Genomic DNA, 22,078 nt, shown 5'->3' with positions numbered 1-22,078 from the left:
TTCTAATGTTCCTTGTTGTATGTACTATGATGAGTCATTACCATGTTAGCTTGGTGTTGTACTAGATCACCTATGATGTGAGAGAGGGTGATTCTTCTTGTTATGAAGAGGTTTAGCAGTCCAAGGAGGAGTTGAATAAAGCGAATAATGAGCTAGCCTCTGCTTAAGAAAATGTTTCTGGCCTCTATACACAAATGGAGCAGCGTAGAGACTAAGGTCATCGATGTCCAGAAAGCAGAGATTTCTAGTTTGCAAACTTAGTTGGGCAGAGACTAAATCCCAAGTTGTTATCGTGACTGAGGAGAGGGATAGGTTGTTGAAGGAGTCTCAAGAGCTAAACGCTTTGATAGTTTCCCAAACAGAAGAGATTAAGTTAGCTAATACTATCCTAGAACAGAGCAATACTCAGATTCAATAGCTCAAGGAACAATTGGCTCAGGGGTAAAAAATCAACACAAACTATCTTGAAGGAGACTCAAGAATTTTAGGGAGAAAAGATAGGGATCAGATCTTGATGCATATGCTTGGTTACAACTGGTAAAGCTTGAAGAATTCAAAGAACTATCTTTAGGGAGCTTTTGGGGGTACATAAAGAAGCTATTTTGCTACTATAATATAGAGGGAAAATAGGATTGGAACCTCATGGTTCTTTCTTTTCATCAGCCAAACATGCCTTTAATGAAAAGACTCCTTTTAATGGGTCAAACTTCACTACTTGGTCAAATCTGATGAGACATGTTTTTGACTCATAGAATCTAAGGGATATCATGTAGGGGTTGAAACTCCAACCTTTGATCTCGCACTTGTTCCATATGAAATTATCCACTCATGGAAGGCCAGAAATGTCTTTGCTATTGTCGAGTTGGTATAGGGTTTATTGCTTGAATTTCATTCGTAGCTTCAGCATTTTGACTTAGCATCAGAGTGTTGGGCACACTTGATTGATCGCTATGTGGCTTGGGATAAGACCCGTTACATCAATTTGGATCATGAGCTCTAAAAATTTAAAATCATTTATTAGGAGGACTCAAAAGTTAAGTTGTCTGAGTATCAATGCCTACTCACCAAGTTCTCTACCACGAGGTTTGTAAGTCCTTGGACAATCAAGTTCCATTATTTTTAAACAAGTTGAGAAAATACTTCCATTTTGTGCAACGAGTGATCTAACACTCCACAATGTCCACATCTTATAAATTTGAGTGTTAGCAATTGTGCTACGCTTGGCTGTTTGATCAATTTCATAGTTTGATCTCTATTGAGGGGGCTCTCATTGCCTCCCCTTCTTAAAAGGGGCGGTAAGGAAAGGGTTAAAAAAAAAAAAAAAAACACCAAAATCAAGCTAGTGAGACCCAAGGAAACTCCCAATCATCTCTAAAACTCAGATGCCAAAATGTACTGAAGAAAAATTGGTATTGTCAACGTTCTCAAAAAGTTGGCCACTTTGATGAGGAGTGTCGATCAAAGGCAAGAGGCACAACACTAAAAGCTAAGACTCAGACTTTCCCCCTTTACCCTCACCCTCTCCTCCCCTCAGTTGGGCAATCCTTAGCAAGGGAGGTAGGATAGTGGCAATCTTCAGCAGGGTAGTGGCATGGTCAAACTCACATTGTTGCCAATCAGCCATGACAATCGACAACGTTCTCGACATTAGAGAGCCTATCTGATTGGCTTGCAGAAGTCCACATCATCTATATAGAGACATTTGAGGATACGAGTTTTATCCACATCTACGAGTTACCTCTTGTTAGGTGATTAGAGAGGCCCACTCATCATAGTCGAGTACTCTAGTGACTCCTTGGATTGTGGACAATGGAGCTCCGTATCATATGGACTCCATCGAGGACATTTTCTTTCGAGCCCTTGTAGTCGAGAGAGCTCGACTTAAGCACAACTCCTCAGTTAAGATTTAGGTTCACAGTTGCATTAGATTTGCTATTGACCAAGCTTGGATCGTGCCATGTTGGATGATGTATACTATGTCCCCTAGCTTGGGGTGAACTTGTTATCTGTTCAATAGCTTTTTTGGTTGGGTTGAGCAGTCTTCTTCACAACAATTACAGTTTGAGGTCCTTGACTCTTAGATTGGTATAGTGATTGCTTGCGGTAAGGCACAACCTAGTGGCCTGTACCACATAATACAGTTTCTTTTTGAGTCGACAACCAGAGGCTCTAAGTTCCACCGCTTCCAAGTGTTAGCCATTGCACAGAAGTCTACAAGCATTGAGCGTCTTTGGCATTTTTGCTTAGGATATCTCAGATAGGACTCTCTTTATGAGTCGTTGCATCAACATATGGTTTATTTTCTTTCGCGCTTGAAGCTATTGTGGGATATTTGTAAAGCTTGTCAACTTGAGAAGGAGTATTATATCCCATTCTCTTAGTAGTCTACACATAGAGTTGTGGCATCTCTTAGATTGATTCATATTGATCTTTGTGGGCCGACATCCGTTGCGGCCTTGAAAGTGCACTATACTTCTTTTTGATCGTGGATAATCATTCTAGATATATGTGGGTGTACTTTCTCAAAGCATAAGTTCGATGCCTATGAATATTTCTCTTCTTGGGTGCTGTTGGTGCATAACAAAACTGGTTGTTGTGTAGGATGTATGAAGAGTGATAGTGGGGGTGAGTTCACCTCCCACAAGTTTTTCGAGTTTCTTTATGAGTTCTAGAGTATAGAAACTGGACCCTCTTAAACATGGCACGCTCTATGCTGTTTGTAGTAGAGCTCCTTGAATGCCTTTGGGTCGAGGTTGTTAACACTTGGGTGTACATTCTTGAACTGTAGCTCTCCCTCAGAGGGCTTTGTATGAGGCATTTCTTGACTCTTGACTTATAGTTATCCACTTTCGAGTCTTTGGGAGTCATGCCTATATGCACATCCGTGATGATAAGATAAACAAGCTCACTTCTTGAGTTGATATTTTGATCTATGTAGGATACTCTTTTGAAGCAAAAGCCTATTGTTTCTTCGATCCTCGGACAAACAAGGTGATCAATAGGAGAGATGTGGTATTTGATAAGAGGGACATTGTGCAATTTTCTCCATTGGATTTCAAGTCCTTTGCTCACATTTTTCCCTCCAAGATAGTGCCTTTTGAGGTAGGTCTATTCTCCTTGACCCACCTGCAGATTCTTCAACTCTCAAGCGCTCCTTTGCGAGACCCTTTACCTCATTGGTATGAGCAAGCCATGTGGGGTTCAAGGATCCTTTCATCGGACTTTACTTTGGAGGACCCTAGAAGATTTGCTTGGCTTGCACCTTAGGTATCATTTTCTTCGTTGTTTGTAGCTAATCACATAGCGTATTTTGTGCTAGATAGTTGGCAGGAGGCTCTTCGGTACCCCCAATGGTGAGAGGCCATGGAAAAGGAGCTTGAGAGTATTGATTGAAATGAGACTTAGACCTTGGTGAATTGTCCAAGCCTCAAGAAAGTCATGACACAAAGTGGATTTTTAGGACTAAGCTAAAGGTTGATGGGACTTTAGACAAGTACAAGTCTTGCCTTGTGGTGGAAGGGTTTCGATAGAAGCAAGGCATTTACTATGAAGAGGCCTTTTGCTTCTATTGCGTGGTTGACATCATTTCATTTGTTGGTTGCGCTTGCCACTCACTATGGTTGGTTGATCTATCAAATGGTTGTTAAAAGTGTCTTTTTAAATGGTTATCTGGAGGAGAAAGTCTATGTAGAGCAACCACTCTGATTTTCTTTTGCTGACTAGAAAGGTATGGTTTTTCGCTTGTGAAGAGCTCTGTATGGGTTGTAGCAAGCTTTCTCATCAGTTGCCTTTCTCCACTTGGAGGTGATTGAGGCATCAATCCCTATGGCTTGTGATGTTGCATTGACGGCCACACACCCTCGCGAGTGGATTATTGACAGTGGTACTAGTTGGCACATGACTCCTTTTGCAGCAGTTGTTGCACATTTGCAGCCTTGGTATGGACAGTTTCTCATCGGCGATAGCTCTGTTTGTAACCACCCTGGCGGGCCAGCTAGAGAAACAAAGGCAAAAGATGGAGGAGAGAGCCATGGAGTGGGAAAGAAAGAACTTTGACAGGGTGAGGGATTTAACAGAACGGCTTGCGGTGGCAGAGTGTGAAAGAATGCTGGCCGAGGCTAGGGTTGAGGCTGCAGAGATAACCACTAAGACCCAGCGACAGGCCTTTCTAAACACGGTGCTCCACGTGATGCAAGCCGAGGGCGATGATACAGTGGAACAAGTAAAAAGAAAGTTGGAGCTAAGCACCTGGGCGCTACGATACAGCCTTCAAGAGCGGGAGCTTCCAACAAGTACATGAATAACTAAAGAGCAACAGTTCTACTACCTGCGCTGTATGGGCCTTTCCACTGCGGAGCTCAAGGAGTTGGGTTTTCAGGAGCAGGAGCAGCCACCGCCACTACCACTAATCGTTCCTCCTGTGGTAGAGCGAAATGTCGAAGAGGGCCCGGACTTCGAGCAAGATAAGGACGAAGAGCCACAAAGGATGCCGAGTCCGCCTCAACCAGAGATCCCACAGGAGGAACCTGCCGACGCCGAGCTACTTGAACGCATAATTGCAGCAATGCCGAGCGCGCATACTTCCACGATAACTTCCTGAGGAGCCCATGCCACTGAAATGATACACATCCTGTAGATTGGCCCCAGGAGTTGATCATATGGTGCCAGAGAGAGCTACATAAGAGGCCATTCGAGCTTTCATTCACTTTCCCATGCTCCTTGGACCGGGCCCTATCTCTAGGAGTCGTAGCCAAGATCAAAGATCTGGCTAACGAACTCGCAAACAGATGGATGGAAGAGAGAAGCATGATAATAACCAGGTGGAGACAAGAGCCACGAGAATACTGGGAAGACAAGGTCGGCCTGGTTCCCAAATCCGTCCAAGGCTACAAGGCACAACCAAAATGGCAGAGGAGGATTTGGGACACCAATTTTGATGCCTGGATCGCATTCTGTAGCTCCCTCCCCGAAGAGCGCAATGATCCAATCTACATGCCCTACCCCCGTAGGCATGGAGTGGATTACAACAGAGATTTGCATGGGGATTTTGACTTCTCGAGAATCTATAATGTAAATGCTAGAAGCCCAGAGGAGTGCTTAGTATTTAGGGTAGAAGATCTGCTTCCCTACATAAATCATTTTCTTGTAGATTTCTCTTTCTGCCCCGATCCAACATTCTTAACCACTTGTAATTACCTCCGACTTCTCAAATTCTTGCTGCTCCAGAAACTTGCAGCAGAGGAAGCCCATCTCCCTCCACTCTTTTTTGATCTTAACCTAGGAATAGATAGTAGAGCCATGACGAGGTTGATGATGTGCGCTACTCTCCTCCCAGCCTTCTGCTTAGAGCTATTAGAAAATATGAGTGACACCCGTTTTGCAAGGTGTAATCACCCCTTTTTGTCCACCACTCCAAGAGCTAGGGCCGGTATTGAGGAATACCTACAAAGTGGCGTATTTTTATCACGAGGCCTGCGACCATCCCGTGACTAAAGAGGTGTCCCATACCTTGCCCAATGTACTTTCTCTCATTCACCTAAAAAAGAAAAAAAGGAAAAAAAAAGAAAAAGAAGAAAGAAAGTGCTTGCTGTCTTCAATTACTATTATGGTGCACCATACTCACTGCATCTAGAGTCCTCTCTAGCCCCTCTCCCACTTCACACTTAGGGCACATCAAGGGCAGGACTTTCGGAATTGTCACCCTGAGTTTCGCACCGCACCTCAGAAGCCGCACGAACTAGGTCCTCAAGTGTGGGACATTACCAAGGGCTTGCCCAAGGTTAGATCCATCTCTCAGTTTCATTGGCACATGCACCGTGCACTACATAGTGAGACAGACACACCCCCTAAGAAGTGCACCACTTTTCTTGCAGGTTATGTTCATATGTCAAGAACGGGCTACTTGACTGAAGGCGATCATCTACTACATCCTCCAATGACAAGGAATTTCTCCAAAAGTCGGACATGACCCCATTACTGCAACTTCAGGAGCTTCGCTGTGAAGGTTTCAATGGCTCAGCAGAATTCATGTTGACAACCGTCAGCCTACTGATGGGCTGCCATTGGCATAGATCTTGGAACCTCACCGTCCGATGATCCATGTCCACTGCTTTAAGATCTACGGATCGCTTATTAGCACCACAAGCCTGAAGACTTTCAACTCAAAACTGAAGGTCCTCTACTCCCAGACAAGGGTTTTCAGCTTGGGCCACGGCTTTTCAAGGCAAACAGCGTTCGGGGGGTTTCTCCAGAATAAATCCCTCCAATACCATCCTCCTAAGGGACTGCTTCTTATTTCAAGCGTTTCGGATACTCAAACGACGACCGGCTCCATAAGGGCGCCAGAACAGTGAGAAAGATGCTGAGAATTGTCCGGAAGACTAAAGCACGCTGGAATCTCTCCTGGTCATCGTCATCGAACCCCATCACCTCTCATTCACAAGCCTCAGTGTCCTCTATCCACTGGTTACACCTAGCAATAGCATCATCTATCCCACTTTTTCCCACCACAGTGCCATGGGACTGGCACTCGTCTTGGAGGGGGGTAATGTTAACCCCAACACGAAGAAAGCAAAAGAAAGCGGAAAAGACGCAGGGCAAAGGCGGAAAAAAGGTAGCCCGACTGAAGAAAGAAGAGGAAAAAAGACCAAATGCGCTAGGGCAACTTTAAAAGTCCAAGGCAAATGTCGAAGGGGAAATGCGCATTTTAAAATGGAAAAGGCGCACCCTGAAATCTTGTAAAAGAGTGCCGGGCTCTCACCCGTGCAATTTGTAAATGTAGACAAGTGGTGGAAAGGAAGCTAGGAGGAGAGACGGACAATGAGAAAAGGGGCCTAGGCTAATGGCCGGCCATGTAAAAAAGGGGGATGACCGCCCATGGAAATTAGGGTATGTATATAAAGTTAAAAAGTCAATGAGAAGCTCATTCTCGTGTGTGGCAGACAACGTCTTCTTCTTCTCCTCTTGCTTCTTACCTTCTTGTCTTCTTGCTTGTGCTTGAGAGAGGGATTGAGAGAGTGTGAGGGAGTGAGGGTGAGGGATCTTGGAGAAGAAGCTCTCCATCTTCTCTCTTCATCTTTTCCTCCTCCCTTCTCTTCTCTTGTCTCGTGCGTGGTTATGGAGGATGAAGCTCATGGGAGAGGGATTGAGGTTGCTTGAGCTTGCCTCAAGGATCGTGGAGCTGCAGGGGTGCAAGAGAGAGGAAGGTACTCGATCGAGCATCAAGGTAAGCTCACTACACTCGTAAGGTAGGCATTGCGCGACGACTATGTGAGAGGTAGCCATGGCTGCTCGGTTCGAAACACTTGAACAATAAGTGGTCCGTAGGTCTCGGGGTAGAGCTTGAAGAGCTCCCACAAAGGCTTTATCCTAGCCGTGGAATGCAACGCAAAATTAAAAATCAGCTCTATGTGTATCCGCGAACACTAGGGGTGTTTGGTACAAAGAATGCACTAGAGGACAAGACAAATATTGGGGTTGCTTTATGGTGGGAGGACTACGGGGCAGAAGCTCCAGAGGTGCAGAGTTTGGCTATTCGTATTCTTAGCCAAACAATTAGCACTTCTTGTTTAGAGCAACTATGGAGCTCATTCAATCACATTCACTCAAAAAAGAGAAACCGTCTTAGTACAATGAAGACAAATGACCTAGTTTATGTGAGCTCCAATCTTCACTTGCTAGCTCATTCATCAGTTGCAAACGTTGATTCTTTTATACGTTGGGAAAAAGATGAGGATGATGATGATGATGGTGATGGTGATGGTGAGGATGTTGTTCAGTAGGATGAGCATACAGTGGAGCCATCTTCCATGAATCAGAGCACTTAGCGGCTAGGCTTTTGGAACTTTAGAGTATTGACTTGGAAATTGGGACTCTTGTAACTTGGATCTTGACTTTAAAGTTTAGTGCATATTTTGTGTCTTTGCAATGCACACTTGTCGGACTTATGCAACATTGTTGATTACAATGTTGAATCATGAATGCGACAATCCATTGCTGATTACAATGTTTTGAATCTTTATTATTGTTAAAACTTGATTATTATGTCTCTAATTTCACGAATTATGGTTGATATCACACACACACACACACACACACACACATGCTGTTCCCTCCATTCCCGTTTATATATATATGCTGTTTCCTCCATTCCCGTTCCCTAACTTTGGGCATTCCCCTCGTTCTGGGGGGTCTCGTTCCCCGTTCATGGAAACTATGAGTAGAGGGCTGCGCGCGCGTGTCCATCTCTTTCACTCAGCCCCTGTGTTCACATCTGCAATACTACACTTTGACATGGTGTTAGAATAGTGAAGAATGGAGGTGGACAGATCTGAAAAGGAGATTTCATTGCATCAATAGAGCTACAATTTTAGTGTAGAAGTGCATGGGGGAGGGTTGTGTGAAAGTGTCCTTTCTTCAGGGAAAAGGTGGTGATAATCTCATTTAGATAAATTACAATAAGCATTAAAAACACAAATATGGAAATACACACTTTACCACTTAATCTTGGACAGCCAATACTCGATTGGCTCTAACAATTGGCGCCTTTTGTGGTATTTTTTAATCTTGTATTGCTCTAAGGTTGAAGTACAACGAGATATGAGCCGGTTTCCTTCAATCTTTAATACATTGGCTATTAGAAAATGACCAGCATTGCTTGGGCACAATTTGCCCCTTGATGCATAACAATGCGGGCTCAGATTGGTCTTAGTCTCTTGCATGTGGGCTACAATAATTGGTGAATGGGCTACCCCTTGGTTTAGTTGCAAATCTCATTTTCTTGAATTGCAACACAAGTGCTTGCTCTTTAGTGATTGGACACGGATCTTGAGGTGGTTGTGGAAACTCTAATTTTTGCTGTCAATTAGGGTTTCAGCAGCAATTTTTGTGATTGCCCTTCACCCAAATTGGAATTTGTTGAGAATGGTTGTAGGGTTGTCATATGTAGAGAGAGAATCAATTGAAAGGAGTGTCTTTTGATTAGTAGCCTTGATGGAAAATTTGATGGCGCCATTAACTTCAAAGAATCAAAAGGGTGGTAAAACCCTAGTGCGACCAGTGAGGCCTCCTCTTCTATCGTCACCTCTCACTAAGGTAGTTAAGGAAGCCTACTACCCTTGCCCTATTGCATGGCACGATCAGCTGTCTCCTCTTTGAGAGCTCAATTGATGCTCTTCCTTCCCAAGCCTTTGAATGTTGGAATGACCGTTAGCCAACCTCCCTAGCTCTTCTCCAATTTGCATGGGAAGTTTTGACATGTGATAGCTTGTTTTGCCACTTGGCAGTTTTCCAAAAGTGATTTTCAGCCTTAGTTAATTAAGTTTTGGAATTTAATTTTCGACAGTTATTTGATTGTTCTTTTGATCCTGCCCAAGAATTTTGGCTGGTGCCCATCCATATTAATGTGCTAATCCCCATGAGACATTTGACGTCCCAATATCAATTGGCCTTGGACTTAGCATTAATATATTAATTAATACCTAGTTCGTCTAATGTGACCATCAGACATTTAATGCTCAATTAATGGCCTAGGCCCAAACTGACATCAAGCACCCACAAGTACTTGTTCAACATACATTTGTACAACTTTTGCCAATGTCACTCATTAATAAATTAGTGTTACTAAGGTCTCATTGTCACTTAATTGACTTGCATTTCACATGTATCTCACATGTATACAAACTAATAATGCCAAATCTAAGCATTAGAAAATACACATTGTTGAGAGGTAGCGTATTTAGCCACGATCCGCCGTTGGGGATCAACTTCAACAAGACATGTAGGATACGAGACAAGAAGCAAAACTTAAAATAAAAAGATTCTAAGAAACTCTTTGTATTATGAGGATAGAATATACAATGAAGGAATTCAAGATACCTTGCAATGCGTCTTTCAATGAGTGGCCTCTTTAGACAAGAGGCAACTCAATCCTGGTTAAGACCCTTCACACAATCAGTTTCTTAGACTCAAGCTTTGATTTGATTTAGCTAGACCTTGTTCATCCATCCTTCTATTCTTACAACTCTATCCCTTGTTTGCTTTTTATACACAAAAGCTTGCTTTTTCCTTCTTTGCCTTTGCTTTTTGCTTCCCTGGTTTTTGGTTTTGTGCAAGCCTTGAGTTTGGCTGTGACCCTATTTTGGTCATAATTTTGTCATATGAACTTCTAATATGGTTATCTAGTACTAAAAACGATCGGAAGAACTTTACTCTATTGGTCAACATGGGCAAAATTACAAAAATCTTCTCAAAATATCCAAAAATAGTGGTTCTCGTCGTAAAACACATCGCTTTTTGATAGATTGGTCTTGGATGACTTGTACTATTTAAAATAGGTCCTTGTATGTATTTGGATCCATCCAAAGTTCTCAATAAGTCATTAGAACTTAATATTGGAAATTTTGGACTATTTTGACGGACAAGTTTTGCTATCTAAAACTTCTGTTCAAGTACACCAGAAACATATATTCAAAATACTTGTATGGATGTCTTTTCCTTGCTTTTCCTTCACTAAACATGTAGTCTTACGAGACAATGTCCTTGTGGCATCATAGTCAAAGAATATTGATTGCTATTGTTTTACTATGCCATTGTCTGTTCTAACCAAGTAACCATAGTAAAGCTTAAACCATGGTTGTACTATCAGTGGCATTGCCTCACATGTTACTGTCTAGTAAACCAGTTAAATACCACTTGAAGACTAATAACCATAGATTGAAAATCAAGAATTGATAATCAGTCTTTGATGATCACAAATTAAAGTATGAGCGTATCAATGATGCATAATTTATTATACTTTATTAATAGATTGACGCAAATGCACAATAGTTTTCAGAGCTTTACTGATAACCATACCCATTTGCATACCAACCACAATGACTAGTACACTAAATAGCGACCTTTTGGCAAACATACTATTAGCAACAAACACCTTAGTGCATGCTAGATACAACCGAGATGCACTATATACTAGAGTTGTCCATGGCTAGAGGAGTGGAAGTGCTATCTTCCCCTTGAGTATCAGGCAAAGAGTGTTTGCCAAGTCACTTTCTTCATCCATTTGGTTGTTGGTATCCATTGGTTAATAATTATGAAATTTCACCAAGTACCTCTTGGAAACTTCACTCTATAATCTTCCTTATCTTCAACTTGTTGCCTATTGGGATAGTCTCTTGCCATGTATCCCTCCTTTTCACATACAAAGCAAGAACCTCTTGGAAACTCTACCAAGTACCTCTTGGAAACTTTATCTATAATTTGCCTTGTCTTCAACTTGCTATGTATTGCGATAGTCCCTTGCCCATGTATCCTTCTTGTTCACATACAAAGAACAAAGCATTTATTTGCAGGCATTAACTCTTGGCATTGTTTAAGTGATTTCCAAGTGTTTCCTTGCTATTTTTGTCTCTCCTCAGCTCTATTTTCAGATCAGCCCTTGTTTTTAGCCTTCGAAGACTTTTAAGGCAACTTCCTATCATTATTTTGGAAGCTTGAATCCTTACCATGTACCAAAACATAAATTGTGCTTGCTGTCTCTATGTGTTATGACATGTTGGTCATAGCGGTCTTTATGTAAAAATCCTTGATTCCTTTAGGTAGCCCACAACAATTCTTCCCCACTTACTCAAGAAGGGGGATGACTAGGTAAGGAGTAATAAGCAACAACGCATTCCAAAACTTTTTATTATATTGCTCCAAGTTTTTGCATTGTGATGCCTCTAACTTATTCCAAGTAGTTATAATATCCACTTCAAAGATGCTGGTCACCTGATTAGAAGCAAACATTTGCTTAAAGTGTACCCATGTTGAGGGTACACTACCTTGCATTAGAAGTGTAGATCATCATTGAAATGAATTTTCCCTCAAAATAGTAGCTGCCTTTCAAATCTTAGAGGTGTGAGTGAAATTGCCTCTTGAATAGGCTGTATTAAATTGTTCAATGCAAGTCAAAGCTTTTAGCCTATGTTGTGCACCATTGAAGGCCTCAAACTTTATCTTTTTTCCACCCTCATCATTGTTCTTTGTTGGCCCCTTGGAGTCAAGTCATCATAAATTGGTTGCTGTAAAAAGGGTACAACACTAGCACCATAAGAATCATTTGCACGACCGACATTCATTTCTTGAGTCCTATAAACACCGGGGGGTGCATATGCATTACCATATGTACCACTTTGTGCCCCATGCTTCATGCCAATGCTACCATACATGGGGTTATGCATACCAGCCATACTCGGATACAATGGATTTTGCATTCCATGCACTGGTTGATGATACCATCAAGAGTTGTGCCATACATTTGGGTGTTGGATATGTTGCCCTTGACACATGATAGCATGAAATATAGTGCCACCACCAAAGTATCCTGGCTGCCCCATACTTGCATGCATGCCTTTTTGTCCAAAACATCTTGTTGTCCCAAAGCTATAGAGGATGACTTCCTCTTTTTGCCCTTGTTCTTCTTGGAAGAATTAAAAATTGAGTAAATTTAGGTTCCTTTGCCAATTGTGCAAACATATCAGTTGCTGCCTTCAATCAAACTTTGAATTGGCTGTCAAATTCTTCACCCTTTTGCTGGTCATTAGCATCATTTTGCATTGAAGGCCTTGCATTTTGATCTACACTAACATTTTCAGCTTGATGCCCATGCTGCGTGCTTGTTCCCATTGCGCATTGCATTTTCTCTAGTGTTTTGTGTACCTTCAAATAGTGAAACATCATCATAGCTTGAACCCAAATCACTGTATGGGGACATGCTTGCTTGCTGTAAATGCACTTAGTTGATCACAATTTCAGCAACATCCAACTTCATTGACTTGCACACAAGTGCCTTGGGCCCATGCACACAAGGGAGTTGATGTATCGCATCAATGGAACTATGAAACCGATCTTCTTGCTTGGCAAGGGTGGTGATAACTGGATTTAACTCAAGTCACAACAAGCATTAAATACAAAAATTTGAAAATACCCACTTTACCATTAATGTTGGATAGTCAACACCCAATTGGCCCAAAAAATTGGCACCTCTTGCAATATTTCTTTATTTTGTACTGCTCCAAGGTTGAAATACAATGAGATATAAAGTGATCTTGAATCTTCAATACATTGGTTGTCATTAAAAGACCAGTATTGCTTGGGCACAATTTGCCCCTTGATTGTGTAACAATTTGGGTTTAGATTGGGTCTTCAATATCTTGCATGTGGGCTACAATTATTGCCGAATGGGCTGCCTCTTGGTTTAGCCGCAAATCTCTTTGCCTTGAGTTGCAACACAAGTGCTCAATCTTTGGTAATTGGACATGGATCTTGAGGTGGTTGTGGAAGCCCTAATTTAATAAATTGGGGTTTCAGTAGCATTCACCCAAATTGAAAATTGTTGAGAATTGTTTGTGGGATAGAGGATGAGAGAGGAAGGTATAGAGAGAGAATCAGCTGAAAGGAGTATCTTATGATTGCTAGCCAATGATGGCAATTTTGATGGTGCCAACAGCTTCAAAAGGGGGGTAAAACCTTGGTGGAGCTAGTGAGCTTTCCTCTTCTATTGCCACCTCTCACTGAGGGGGAGAAGAAAACCTTTCATTGAGGTGATCTTTCCTCTTCTATTGCCTCTCTTAGAGCTTATCAAATGGCTCCTCTTTCCTTGCTAAGCCTTTGAGTGCTGAATGACCCTTAGTCAGCCCTTGAACAGCCCTTCTCTAGTTTGCATGGAAAGTTTTTGACAATTGGCAGCTTTCTAGAAATAAATTTCAGCTTTAATTAATTAATTTTCAGAAGTGAAATTTTGAAAATTAATTAATTATTCTTTTGGCCTTGCCCAAGAATTGGTGAGCATCCATCCACATTTAATATGCTAACCCCCATTGGACATTTAATGCCTAATCCCTCTAACATCATCATTGGACATTTAAAGGCTTGTACTCCACATGTGCATGTTCGACATATCTTTGTGTAACATTTTCCGATGTCACCTATTGATCACGAGGGTTACTAAGGTCTCACTACTAATTAAGCGACTTGTATTCAACATGTGCATCTCACATGTGCACAACTTAATAATGTGAAAGCTAAGGCTTAAAATTATAGGTCCTTGTGACACTATGCATTAACTTATGGTTGGGGTAAGTAGAGGAGTACATGAAATAGAGGAAGATTTGTTGTGTTTGCTGATCAAGAAGGATGCTTGGATTTGTGTGTCATCAAGAGACCTGATTTCCTTGGAAGGTGTCAATGGGAGAAGTGCTGAAAAGGTTGCTTTTTCAGCCTTTGGAGGGGATTTTGCATTTTTGGCAGTAAGGTAACCCCAAAGATTAGGTGGCGGAAGGCCTAGCTGGCTGTGTTTTTGGACTCAAAGGGAACTATTGGAGAGGAGTAAGAAGTTCAAGGCAGGAGAAGGATGTCTAGTGTCTCAGACATGAATTTCCAGGCCATTATGGACTGCAAGGTCCGTGTCTTACTTGCAATTCCCCATGATCAAAAGCTTAATGGAGGCCTCGACATTTGGAAGGTGATGATGGAGGCTATCTTGGAGTCCTATGATCTTGCGGAGTCAATAGTTGAACGGATTGACCATTCAACGGTCAATGGCCTCGAAGATTTTTCTATATCCATGCAGTTCCACATGATCAAAAGCTTGATGGAGACAACTTCAGCATTTGAAAGGTGATGATGGAGGCTATCTTGGAGTCCTATGATCTTGCAGAGTTAACGGTTGAACAGATTAACCATTCAACGGTCAAAGGCCTCGAAGCTTTTTCTATGTCCAAGAAAGCTGATTTAGAGAAGGCATAAGTGTAGTGGGACAAGTTGAATGCTCGCATCCGTTCATTCATATTTCTCTCTTGGACATTAGTGGTCATTATGTTTGTAAAGGATATGGCAAGTGCATTAGGGATGTGGCTGTACTTGGAGTTGCTCTACAATAGGATAACACTCATGAAGAGGGTGTCTTTGAAGGTATAAATGTGGGCCATGCATCTCAAGAAGTCTACATCCTTGAAAGATCACAATAGCAACAACTAGAGGTGGGGAAGGGATCTCCTTCAAAGACAGGGTTGTTACCTTATTGCCAAAGATACTTGCCTGCTATAGTGGCTTTTTAAATTCTTTTATGACTTCCACATAGGTTGATATTGTGACATGGGAGGAGTCGGTGCTCAAGGTATTGGAACAAAAGATCATTTTAAGCTAGCTACATTCTCCACAAAAGAGGAATTTAGAGGCTTCGATGACTCAAGGTGCAAACATAAAGAAGGGTAAGGAGGAGCAGGATAATAAATTCAAGAAGAGGAAGGGCTCCACTTGTTAGAAGTGTGGCAAGCGAAGCCATTGGAACTAGAATTGCCAAGAAGGACAAGGAGAATTCCAACTGAGCCTTCCCGAAGTAGTTGGTGCTTCAACGTCATTAGTGTTTCTTCACTTGAAGTTGTTTGAGACATCTTCATCCACAAGGTGCAACATTGATGTTATTGATGGCTTGCGAATGGATCATGGACAATGTCCCTTTCCGCATATGGCTCCATCAAAGAAGGCATTGATCACTTGTGTACATTGCAACACAATGTTTATAGTGGTGATAGTTCTTCCGTCCTAGTTCGTGGTGTTGGTGAGATTCAAATCATGCTCCATGGGCATGGTGGTGCCTTTATATTGAAGGTCCTTATGTGCCCGATCTTGGCTTCCATCTCTTATCGGTGAACAATATTTGTGGTTGGATTAATTGAGTTGGATGCTGTGTCTTTTCGGATTCACAGTGGCAAGAGGAGAAAGGTGGTCTACCATAGACAGAAGTGGCATATTGTCTAGAAAGTTGAAAGACATAGTTGCTTTCTCCTCCTATCTTCATTTTTCTCGGCCCAAGACTGGGCTTTGGCATGCTCGCTTTGGTCATCTCAACCATGAGCACCTATAGAGAGGGGGTGACTTGTGAATGTATGGTTTGTAGCTTACTAGAGGTTGTGGTGAGCCAAACCCCATGTGCACCTTGCAAAGGAAAGCAATAATGAGATTCAGTCCTTGACAAGGTGTCTCGATGGGCAACCCCCTTGGAGTCGGCCTTCATACAATGAGACAAGCATCCTTCGAGAGGAGTATTTGATGGTCATTTGTTGATGGTTTTAGTAGCATGACATGGGCTTTCTTTTTGTAGCCTAAGTTACAGATATTCGGTCTTTAGATATGCTGATCTATGAAGAAATGCAATTTGGGCGAAAGCTATAGGCTGTCAGATGTGTCAAAGGCGGTGAGTTCACCTTGAATGAAATGGCTGGATTCAACATAGTTCAGGGGCTACACCAAGCCAAGATCAGTACTCCATTGAAAAATGCCATCTTGGAGCGAAAGAACAAGACCATGGTGATGTGAGGACTATGCTGGAGCATTGAAAGGTGCCCTACACTCTTTGGACAGAGGCTGTAGCGATGGTCGTACATATCACTAATAGATCCCCGAAGTAGGCAATTCCAAGCATGATGCCTTTTGAGGCATATTTTGGCATTGAACCTGGTGTCTCTTATTTCAGGATCTTTGGGTGTGATCCTTATGCCTGCATTTCGAAGGAGTGAGAGAAAATGGAACTGAATGCCATAGGACACCTGTTTGTGGGCTACAATACCTAGTTAGTCCCCCTTGGATCTTCTTTATCTGAACGAGCTATATTATTTTTTAGAAATGGAAACTGTAATCATCTTACACTGATAGAAAAGTTTGGGGCATCAAGTGGATCTAGTTATAAATGAAGGGCTCACAAAAGAGAGAGAATGAGGGACCAGTAGAGTGACTCAAGGCTGCATTGTTTTGAGGTTTACATAACTTCGATTATTTGACTTATGCTTAACCTATATTAAATATGTAAGTATTTGTGTCATAGCTTCAAATGGCTAAAACTGATACATCTCTGTGCAAGATTTTCACTGAATTGGAGTGGGTTTTTTTTGGTTAGTGAGGTGTCACTTTATTGGCCCCTTTACCAAGCCTTGGATAGAGGGCAGCAGGGTCTCACTTTCCTTGACCCGCTTGGAGGAGGATCTGTGCCATTAGGCTGCAGGGATAGTTAAGGAAGCTAGAACCCCACATGCATGAGTGGCAGCTTTGCATGTAGAAGAACCAATCATTGGGTGAGTCTGGACTGGGATCTCGGGGAGTGGACTGGCTAGCCTCTTCGATTTCACAGACTCTAGTTTCTTTGCTTACACACATTATTGGAGGGAGGGAGGGATGTACACACTGCGGCTCACAGCTTGAAATTGGATCAGCCCTAAGCATGGAGCAGGGATCACTTATTAGTTTTTTTTCTGGTTTGGGGGTCCGGGGCAGGGGAAGGAGGGAGGAAGGTGGGTGGAGCGAGGAGCCTCATATATGCTTTGGGGGAGAGGGAGGACAGATGGTTTTATGTGTTCATGTTTGCTAATCTGTAGATCTGTTAGGCTCTCAGAGGTACGTGTTTGTTAATGTCTTTCAAGCACACCATTTGCCATTACAGGATATAAATGAGATTGTAGCACATGTGGAGATGGTTACAAAAGAATCATCAGGTGCAGGCACACAGTCTACAGGCTATCAATCAGTTCAAAGGCCTCGACTTCTGTTGGCAGCAAGTGGTAGTGTGGCAGCCATTAAGTTTGGAATTCTCGCGGATAGTCTCTCTGATTGGGCAGATGTGAAAGCTGTGGCCTCCAAGTCATCTCTTCATTTCATTGACAAAGTTTCTTTGCCTACAACAGTAAAGCTGTACACAGATGAAGATGAGTGGACCAGCTGGAACAAGATTGGAGATGAGGTGCTTCACATTGAGCTGCGGAAATGGGCTGATGCAATGGTGATTGCTCCTCTGTCTGCAAATACTCTTGCAAAGGTACATTATCTCCAAGGCTACTCCTTATGAGTGTGTACGTCGACGCATATGTTATGTGAATTGGGTGATGGATGACAGTTCTAATTTTTAATATATACTACAAATTTTTTTCATAAAGCATGTAAGCGCTTTGCATTGACAGGCCTAAGGGCTATGTTCTAGAGTAGTTCACATGCTGGCCTGAGTTATGTTTGAAACATGGGTGTGCATTTTATTGCCACTTGTTTGCCTCACTAGAGATTTGATGTAGCGACTAGTTGTAAGTGTTCTTTTAAGCTGTGAAAGGGGTGTAGAACTAACCATCAGTTTTGATTTCCTTGTTTAGATGTGTACTTATGTTCAGTGGTCGATTCATTATGGTCTCTAAAATCACAATGCATGTAACACCTTTCTAGTTCTGAACGCATGGAGCTTTTTGTGCTCATTATCATTGCAAGAGAGATTCAATGCATGTAGCATATTTTGTACTCAGTCCCTGAGCCTTTTGTGCTGGTTATCATTCACTAGAATCTCTCTCACATATGGAGTGATTGTGAGATACAGAATGTATGGTGGAAAGTTTGGTGGGTGTCTCAAAACATCAAAGAGATGCTTGTCTCTATTGTAGCTGTGCACACATTGAAGAGCTTGTATGAATTGCTCTTATGATGTCAGAATTTTTATGAAATGTGCAAGATGGCTTGAGCAGTAATTTATTCATCTGAGGTTTTCTTGAACCAGTCTTGATTCAGTAACTTTGGAAAGGCATCCACTGCTATTAACCTGAGGCAGTGATTATTCATTTCTGGTTGCAGATAGCAGGTGGCCTGTGTGATAACCTTCTGACATGCATTATTCGTGCGTGGGATTTTTCAAAGCCTGTATTTGTGGCTCCAGCAATGAACACCTTCATGTGGGACAATCCTTTTACACAAAAACATCTTTCTGCAGTCAAAGATATGGGGTTGATTATAATTCCACCCATACCCAAACAACTGGCTTGTGGAGATTATGGCAATGGTGCAATGGCAGAACCATCTGTTATAGATTCTACTCTAAGGCTTACAATGTATAATCGAGATTCTCAAGTGAAGCCTATGGCTTTGGACAGCATTTAGATTAAGGGCTCTGCCTCCCATTGTATTGGTCCTTCTGGGGTGAATGTTTGTGCTTTATAGAAACACTGGAAGCTTTGAACTCTATATCACCTCGATGTTGAGACGACCCGACTGCAAGCGTAGGGGAAGCTCTAGCATTTTATAGCCATTGCTGATCTGGATTCTTGCTTGAGATCTTAAAGTAGTTTTTTAAATGCATTCTTTAAGTCTCACATCAATAAGCTGATTTCTTACCATTGATTCTTCTGTGAAAACTTACCCCTAGTTAAATAGAGTGCAATGACCCACTTCTAGGCTTGTTAAGAGCTCATTTAAATTAGCTCAAGTGTGCTTTTTTTTGCATAAATTTTCTTTCTTTTTGAAGCAAAATCTTGAGAGAACCCTCACTTTTTGGAATTAAACTCTTGCTAGGAGCTCTTTTTTGGAGACGAAAGGGCAATGCTCAAGCGCCTACTCTTGTGCATTATGAATGAATGAATGAATGACTGAATGAATAAATAAATAAATGAGATCTCTACAAGTCTTTTGCAACTTGGATATCCTCTTCCATGATATCGTAGCGTGCCATTTCGAAATTAGATTTATAAGTGATCGTCATGATCGTGAGCAGTAGTGAGAGTTCGGCTACATCTAAATAAGCCATTGCCATGTTTGAGAAATGCGCGTGATGGGCGTGGTTTGGGCAATGGGGGGTTAGGGAGGTTGAGTTGGGGGCATTGGCAGGGGGTTGGGGGTGCTAAGCAGCATACGAGCGGGGTTTTTGGTTGCCAAGTAGTGCGTTGGCAGCGGGCTTGGGAGGCCAAGCGATGTACTAGCAAGGGTTGGCAAGGGTTTGGGTGGGCTAATCGGTTATTGTTAATTATTTTATAGGTACTTAAATGTACTTGAATTAGTTAATTAGTAATTAGAACCAATTAGTCAAATACTAATTAGTTAATCAATTATTTGTTAAGATTGATTAATTAGTAATTCGCTATTAGTAGCGAATTGGTTAATTATTATTATTTAGTAAACAATAATTAGTAATTAAATTAGGTTATAAATAGTTATTTAAATATTAGTAACTAATAATTGTTAGCAAATAGTTAATTAGACCTTGAACTGATCATGCATGATTGTTGCTAATGCTAGGAAATAGTACTCAAAGTTATAGACCTACTTCAAGCATTTGAATTGATAGAAAAGCATTCAAAAAAATCATCAATCATATCATAAGATATCAAAGTTAGGAGAGACATGTAATTATGGGGTGGATGTTTCAAGATGGTTATATGCTTGTGGGACAGGTATGGGTTGTTCATAGTGCGAAACCAACTTTGAGTCCAGAATCTCATATGCGTCTCCCTTGTCTAGATATCAAACTAATATCCATGATTCCACTAACTTGGATCACAAGATGGAGATAGTGGATTCAAGTTGTTGGTACACATTCAATTATCTCTTACATGGTTTTAAAGACATTCATTTTGTCCACATATTGGTAAAAGCAGCTTCATTTGTTAATATTAACATGATTTGTGATGTAGATAGTTAAAGTTTCTAGAATAATTTAGTCAATCCGTTAGTATTTTCTAAAAAACAAACACTTTCTTCAAACATCCAAATTAAGATGTAAAACTATTTAATCATAGAATGGAATCATGAATAAACATACCTTGCTATGTCAAATCGTAGGGTGTCTATTGGGAGTAAAGACGCACATGTCTACGTAGCACGCGTATTCACTATATTGATAGTACCAGTACACCTTTACATGGTAGGTGGCTACTGTCTCCTTATTCTTTATTCTTTTAGTGACTAGTTGAATAAGGGAGGCCGGTCACACATTGTGACTATTGTGAGTTCTCACAGCTTGAGTCCCTCTTGCTCTCTTGCTCCATTTGCCATAGCTTACAACTTTGTCGCTTTTGCTTACTCGTGCTCACTCAAGCTTCTCCCTTCCATTGGTACCAAAGCATTGGTTTGAGGAGCTTCAATGGTGATTCACTTCAGATCGGATTAAATCTCTAACATTCACATTCATGGCAGGCATGGCTTGAGCTTGAGGAGGTAAGCATTTTCTTTTCAGCTTGCTCACGGTCTTCTTGCACTTCTTCTATGTAGTAAGGAGGTTTGTTTGAACCTCGCTTGAGGCTTCATAGTGGTCATTTGGCTCAGCAAACATATTAGCATGTTTAACAATTGTGCCATTTTTTGGTATACTTACCCTTGAGTATTCACCACACTTTAGTAGCTTGTTGGCTTTCTACAATACTTGGCAATCATTGGACAAGCATTTGCCACTTCCTTGGCCTTATGAAGGCCTATTTGAGCACTCCTTGAGTGCTTCTTTGTGGAGCTAACCTTTAACTATTACAATAACAAACATCATGTTGTTTATGCTTGTTTTCTTAGGCTCCTTTCCTACTTGACTATGGCACATAGTAGCTTATGTGGCTCTTGGCACTTGGATAACGAACTTGGTAAACTCACTGAAATCTTTCACATGCGTTTTGGCATCATCTGGAGCTTCCCAACTTTAGCCTTTAGCTGAATATTCAAACTTACTTGTTGGTATGGATTTGTAACACTATTCTATTGAAGATTGCAACTCATGCTTCGACTCTACTGATGCTAGTATGGTCATAAGTTGATACATGGCCATTGTGGGATACATTGAGGTGACGCTTGGATTGCTTTGAGCTTGCATTTGCTCATCTTTTTCACATTTTTTTACTATTGTAATGTAGTAACAATCACATTATATTCATAGGCAAAGCCCTATACCTCTTATGTCTTGATGTCATTCGGCTCTACTCCTTGGTTCCAATGATGCTTAGCATTGAGATACGCTTGGATGTGTAGCTTAGTTACATGTTTCCAAGCATTAGCCTTATGCCTCTTATGTCTTGATGTCATTCAACTCTACTCCTTGGTTCCAATGATGCTTAGCATTGAGATACGCTTGGATGTGCAGCTTAGTTACATGTATCCAAGCATTAGCCTTATGCTATGGGTGCTTCAGTGATTCAACTTATGAGCTTAAGGATCGACTATATGTATTGCTCTTGGATGTATGGTCATGATGCATCTTAGCTTTCGAAGGCTTGTGTACTTCATGTATTGAGCTTGACTACTTGTGTATCATTCGGTTTTG

General features: G+C 41.5%; 1 protein-coding gene across 4 annotated transcripts in view; it reads left to right on the top strand.

The window, feature by feature from the left end:
• LOC148029163 (putative phosphopantothenoylcysteine decarboxylase) overlaps positions 1-19,171 on the top strand; it is a 54,788-nt gene extending 35,617 nt beyond the window's left edge. The window contains exons 2-4 of one of the 4 annotated variants that reach the window (XM_087688668.1): positions 17,474-17,591; positions 17,715-17,845; positions 18,640-19,171. In XM_087688668.1, coding sequence (XP_087544794.1) covers positions 17,474-17,591; positions 17,715-17,845; positions 18,640-18,942 — 552 coding nt within the window. In that variant the 3' untranslated portion in view covers positions 18,943-19,171. Of the gene's footprint in view, positions 1-17,473; positions 17,846-18,639 lie in introns of all 4 variants that reach the window. The other 3 variants (XM_087688669.1, XM_087688667.1, XM_087688666.1) reach the window with 3 other exon arrangements.
• The last annotated feature ends 2,907 nt before the right edge of the window (positions 19,172-22,078 follow it).

The sequence above is a fragment of the Lygodium microphyllum genome, chromosome 11, assembly GCF_053477565.2.
Source record: "Lygodium microphyllum isolate KBCC chromosome 11, Lygodium_microphyllum_v1.1.10, whole genome shotgun sequence".
Lineage (NCBI taxonomy): Eukaryota > Viridiplantae > Streptophyta > Polypodiopsida > Schizaeales > Lygodiaceae > Lygodium > Lygodium microphyllum.
The sequence above is the reverse complement of the archived record's forward strand: the minus strand, read 5'-3'. Positions and strand labels throughout refer to the sequence as shown.